General features: G+C 45.4%; 1 protein-coding gene across 1 annotated transcript; it reads right to left on the bottom strand.

The window, feature by feature from the left end:
* Window positions 1-4108: 4108 nt before the first annotated feature.
* Window positions 4109-5740, bottom strand: bhlha9 (basic helix-loop-helix family, member a9). The gene has a single exon (XM_026182520.1). The coding sequence runs from the start codon at window positions 5510-5512 to the stop codon at window positions 4655-4657; it is 858 nt and encodes a 285-aa protein (XP_026038305.1). The 5' UTR covers window positions 5513-5740; the 3' UTR covers window positions 4109-4654.
* Window positions 5741-5998: the final 258 nt, after the last annotated feature.

A 5998-nucleotide genomic window follows, 5' to 3' on the forward strand; every position in this document is an offset into this window, starting at 1 on the left:
TAAACATCCTACATGAGAAGTCTGCAGATAAGATCCTGAGTGGACACAGCGAGAGGCCATAACAGCCCTGTGTAAGGTCAGACACCAAGTCATTCATGTTGAAAATAACCTCAGGGCGAGAAAGAAGGAGGAGGAGAAAATGGGGAGGAAAGCTCTACATAGTTGCTCTGACCATGTCCAATGTTTCCAAGCTAGTGTGACTGTATCAAGTTCCTGCCAGAGGAGGAGATGGCTCCAGAGTAGAGGACTATGACCAAGACATCTGTCTCCAGTGTTATCAGAGGGAACATTGTTTGTGCTTAAGACTGCTGTCTAGCAGTCTGGAGCACTAGTGTTGATGAGCATGGTGAGGCAGACTGAGTCTGAGGGAAGGCACAGGAGAGATGTGCAGCCTCTCTGACTCAGCAGACGCTCGGGGTCGACGGTATAACAATTAGATCACACAGAGGACACAAGCTATTCCTCTACACTGATGAGAAATGGAGTTTCCATCTCCGCCGAGTGTTAGTGGTGAGTATGTTTACTCTGGACTGGTGAGGTAAATGTTCTGATGTGTTGTTTGGATATGAGATTAGTTTCAACCCCTGAAGGCCTCAGAGTAGTTAAGCCCAAAGAGTTTCAGCCCTGATCAGCTGTTATCCATGAGCTGGTAATATACTGGTGTACTTCCAATTGCTTCCCATGATGCACTTCTTCTTCACTCACCTCTTTTCACTCTCTGCAATGACTCATTAGTTATTATTAATCTCTGCCTCTCTTCCACAGTGGCTTTTGTCCCGTGTCCCTCCCCTCATCCCCATCCAGTCACAGCAGATGGCCCCGCCCCTCCCTGAGCCTGGCTCTGCTGGAGGTTTCTTCCTGTTAAAAAGGAGTTTTTCATTCCCACTGTCACCAGGTGCTTGCTCACTGGGGATCATCTGATGGTTGGGCTTTTCTCTGTATTATTGTAGGTGTAGGGTCTTTACCTTACAATATTAGTTCCCTTGACATGATGGTTGCTGTGATTTGGCATTATTTGAATACAACGTAACTGAACTGTAACTGACTTTTGAGGGGGAAAAAACCTCACTGAAAATATTTTTCCAAACTTGGAAGACTGACGGAAATAATTTTTAAAACAATATATAGGGGCAAATTTCAAGTTTAAGTATTTGTTGGTTTAGAAAAAACTGTGGGAGGACTCTTGAATACCCAAAGAGAACCCACACAGACACGCGGAGAATACGCTAACTTCACACAGAGATGGTGCTAACCACCGTGCCAACATGTTGCCCAATACCTACACTGACTTTCCTAAATCTTGCCGGCGGCATACACATTCTCTTGTCCTCTGGCACCTTCACTTCCTTCACCTTGCACCGCAGATGTCATAGCGCTGCGTGTGTGTGTTGTGTTTGGGTGCGCGCACCTGTTTGTGCTCAGGGAGCAGAGGTGTACGCAGTATGTAGAGCATCAACATGTAGCTTCTCTCCGAAGGCTGACTCATCCCTATATATCACGCAAACACACCCTCAGGTCTTGGCATCATTTCTTCTGTGTTTGCTTGTTTTCCTTTCCATCAGTCTGGCAGCAGAAGGTATCACGGAGGTGGAGCGGTCTTAAAAAAAGATGCATCACTGACAGGCTCACATGGTGAAGAAGTGAGGTAAATGCACAGGTGAGTCACAGGTAAACATGAAATGCTAACTTGTTATGACGTTTTTTTAAAGTCTGTTGGATTCTGTTGTTTCCCACAAGATGTGTAGCACTAGTCCACAACCTGTGGTCACTTATACTGTTTATTCTATGTTTATCTGTTTCATCCACAAACACTTCCTCAGAGTATTCAAACAAACAGAAAACTGACGCTAAACACACAAAACAGAATAGAAGTTGAAAATAAAAACCTACAGTAGGAATAGAAAAAAATCCACACAAATGGTAAATGGCCTGTATTTGTATACAGCTCATCCACACGCAGGTGGAGGCAGCTACAGTTGTAGCCACAGCTGTCCTGGGGCAGACTGACAGAAGCGAGGCTGCCATATCACGCCATCAGCCCATCACCAGTAGGCGGTAGGTGAAGTGTCCTGCCCAAGGACACAACGACCGAGACTGTCCGAGCCAGGGCTCGAACCGGCAACCTTACAAGGCGAACTTCCAACTCTTGAGCCACGATCGCCCAGACAAAAATCACACAAAGTGTTTTTGAGGAGACATTCATTTGAAGAACAGCAACAGAAGTGCCAGAAACCAAAACATGCAAAGAATTTCACAGCGACAAAGATGCAAATGTTGTGTGTTTTTATCGCATGCGTCATATAATACTGTAGATACATGTTTGGTATTAGTCGTTCATGGTTAGCTTGTCACTTCTGCAGCTGTTTCATCAAGTTGTCTCCCCAGAAACACTTGTGTTTTGTGAGATTTTTGCCCCTCAGCTGTAAAAGACTGATAGGATATTGTCGTCACCCTGCAGTGTGGACACCCAAGTTTGTGAATGCGATAAATCGATAACGAGGCAATGTAATTAGATATTCTTACCATAGATGCATCTACTAAAAATCTTGGACTAGTACAGGTGCTAATACCATTGATATTATATCAATGGTATTAGCACCTGCTATTAGAAGGCTGCTAGTATTTTATGGGGGATTTTTTGTGAGTTTTGTTGTGTTTTTTTTGTTGTGTGCTTTTGTTACCATTGTCTGTCGACAACACAAAAGCTACTAAACTAAAATTTTATGAACACAGACAAAAACAGAACCCATAACAAGATAAAGCATTGACCTTAGCAGAAGATGTGCTGTCCCAGGCTTTGGAAAGTTGTAAATCTATTTCGATTATCGCTCTTTTGAACAGCACTTTTTTTGCCTGTGTGGATAAGGAGTTTCTCTGATTTTGATTCTGTAACGGATCAGTGACAAGCTGTGGTACAGCTCTTGGTAGTCTCTTGAGGACCCAAACCAGTAGGTACCCTTGCAATGAGTTAAGCGAAGATCCACATTTGTGCCAGAAAGGGAGGAGGAAGAGACATGCCGTCATCGAGTGCTATCAGCCACACTCGTCTCTCACTGGTGACTCAAGGTTTTCCAGTGATTCACGTCTGCACAGAAGCTGAACGACAGGCTCAAAGTGTAGTGACTCTCCCCCTTTTTCTCACCACCTATATCCTCCTCTTCCTATTATTTCACTCTCCATTCATCTCTTTGTCCACATTCCCTTTCCTTCCTGTCTGCTAATTGTTGCTGCACCACACCATTTATTTCTCCACCAAGCCCACAGTAGTTCTCCCCAGGCCACCAATTTTCAGCAGCGTCTCGAGGCTCCTGTTGGGAGACCTCCAGGACGTTCAAAAAAAACAACCCTGAACACACCCAGCTGTACCTCCAGGCCGGTGCAGCCCAAAAGGGGATTTCACCTTGCTGATGACGGGGCACACTCTTCCTTCCTGAACCCATATAAATCTGTCGGTGGGCTTCGTCCTATGGTCTAACATTAAAGCTGTTTTCCATGACATGCTGCTCAGCAGGGGAGGGAAAGCTGTTATTGACTAATATAAGCCGGTCTAGGATGACTTGTGTTTACTATTCGCTGTTTCTGATTTCAAAGAAGATCAGCTGACCTCTCAGTGTTTGAACTGAAAGGTACAATATAAGAAGTGAATTCTTTTCAAGAGCCAATACATACAATTTTCAACCAGTATTGCCTGATTTTTATGTGCTTTTGTTGCTTCGCCATTCTTGCCTTCTACTCGTGTTTTTATTGTGCTGTAAGTAAATAACACAGTGAGTTCTCTCCTCCAAGAAGAATGGCAAGAATGGGCTTGTACGGACGTTTCTCATCTGAGTGAAGGACCTCTGTCATCTCACACTCTGAATGGCAGAGGCTACCAGCCTTAGGCTATAATCAAACACACTCCCACAGGCATGCATGCACACACTGATGCACACGCTTAATGCAAGCTTTGTGTTAGTGCAGTGTTGTAGTCCTGGGAATCATATGCATTTTCTGTTTTCTTATGAAAGGAGCCATAAAAAGAGTCATCTATCATTTTAAACATTTAATTTTCAAGCTTGGAAAAAGCAAAGGAAAAGCAGCATCTTTACAACACAAACAGACTGTACTTTTTAAAGTCAGAGAATAAATACATAAGCATGTTGAATGTTGAAACCAGATCTTAGTCACATTTTCTTTCAGAGCGCTTTGTACTACTTGAAAGCTAGCATGCTGTATGCATAGTTACATAGCACTGTTTTTTATGCTAGTCTGTCTGTTTTTATTTCCGACACACCCATTTTTATTACCTTACATTTACTAATGCAACTCCAATAATTCATCCTTTGCAGAAGGCCGAAAAAGGGGACAATTTAGCACAGCAAAAATATAATTATGTGAATTGTCATCTGTAGATTGCAAAACATTCTTTAGAATTAACATTTTCAAATTCAACATCAAAACAAAATACCTAACATATGTAACATTCTGCAGTCTAGATTGCCATTGCTCCTTTATCTGTGTTCAGCTTGCAGGACTGTAGTTTGCTCTACAATCACAGCCTTCCTGTAAGTTTCAATAACAGCAACAGTAAGAGCACAAGGTTACTCCCTCAAACCCTTAAAAAGTCCATCAGGGTTCTTCAGTTTTCAGGACTTCACAGTACTCGTGAAGCTTGTTACAGTATATCAGAGCACAGGGGGAAGCTGCTCTCCGGCTCCTGCAGGTAGCTCACCTGCCATGGAAGTCCCAGAGTAGCAGATGGCTCTGCAAAGGTGTCCATGTATCCCTGAGTGCAGGAGGCCCACATCCCCGGCTGGTATCCCAACCCCTCATCCACCTGAGGGTATCTCAGAGGGCTGGGTGGAAGATCACAGGGGGTGCCACAGTGTCTGTGTGAGGCATAAAACTGTCCCTCGGTGGGATAACAAGGGTAGTGTGGTGATGGGGGACATGATGGCACTGTGTTGTCTACGTAGGCATGAGGTCTGTGCATGTGAGGCGCTGGCTGTGGCTGCATCTGTTGAGAGATGGATGCGTGCCAGGGGACGTAGCTCTGATGCTCCGGACAAGGAACTGTTAACCTGGTCTGCTCAAGCCGTGACGCCCCCATCGCTGCCGGTCCCACTGATGACCTGTTGCACTCACGGTGGGTGCAGGGCTTACTGGGTGGATGAGAGCTCAGGAAAACTGAGAGAGCAGAGATGCGGTTGATGGCTCGCTGCAGTGTGGCAATCTTGGACAGCCGTTTGCCACTGAGGTCATGGTTCAGGGCAACACGGAGGGCATTGAACGCCTGGTTGTAGTCCATAATGCGTTTTCGCTCGCGGACATTAGCGGCCATTCTTCGAGCTTTTGAGCGAACCGGTCGGTTGCGCTTCTTGGTTTGGCCTTCCTCTGCTTCGCTTGGGCTGCTGGTTGAACTCTCGTCTTGGAATGATGGCTTGGGACTTCCTTCATCTTCGCATTGGACCAGACCGCCAAGTTCAAGCTCTTCCTCAGAGAACTCGGAGCTCGCAACGCTGCTGCAGCTCATTGTGTCAGTAGTGCGCACACCAGATGAGACAACGTAAAATCTTCCTTCTTGTAGTGCAATTTCAGTGAAAATCCTAGATGTGGTTTGCACGAGGAGCTGTGAGTGCAGGGTTCCAGCACTCCGTCGCACGCTCGCTGATGTGCCTCGGCTTCTTTTGTGGGGCTGTCGGTGTTTGCTGCTGTGCCGACAGCCCGTGTATTCTCCTGCTCTGAGTCCCCTGGTGCTGTGTGATAACTTGTGCCTCAACAAGACAGGTTTACCTGCTTTTTAAAGATCTTGAGGTCACATGGTATACTCACCTGTAAAGAATGATGCACTCTCTCTCCCTCTTCAGGTTTATGGGCACCCTCAAGGCAAATGGCACTGACACGTCCTCCTCCTTCTACTCTGACTCTCCCTCACAGGAGAGTTTCAACACTTCATTGTAAAATAAAAGCAAAATGCTGCACTTTGGAAATGCCAGTTTGCTTCATACCACAGTTATTA

Source organism: Astatotilapia calliptera, chromosome 10, assembly GCF_900246225.1.
Source record: "Astatotilapia calliptera chromosome 10, fAstCal1.2, whole genome shotgun sequence".
Classification (NCBI taxonomy): Eukaryota; Metazoa; Chordata; class Actinopteri; order Cichliformes; family Cichlidae; genus Astatotilapia; species Astatotilapia calliptera.

Bases quoted from the DNA above. Each gene is read 5' to 3' on its own strand.
- bhlha9 (XM_026182520.1), bottom strand. From the start codon at position 5,512: ATGAGCTGCAGCAGCGTTGCGAGCTCCGAGTTCTCTGAGGAAGAGCTT.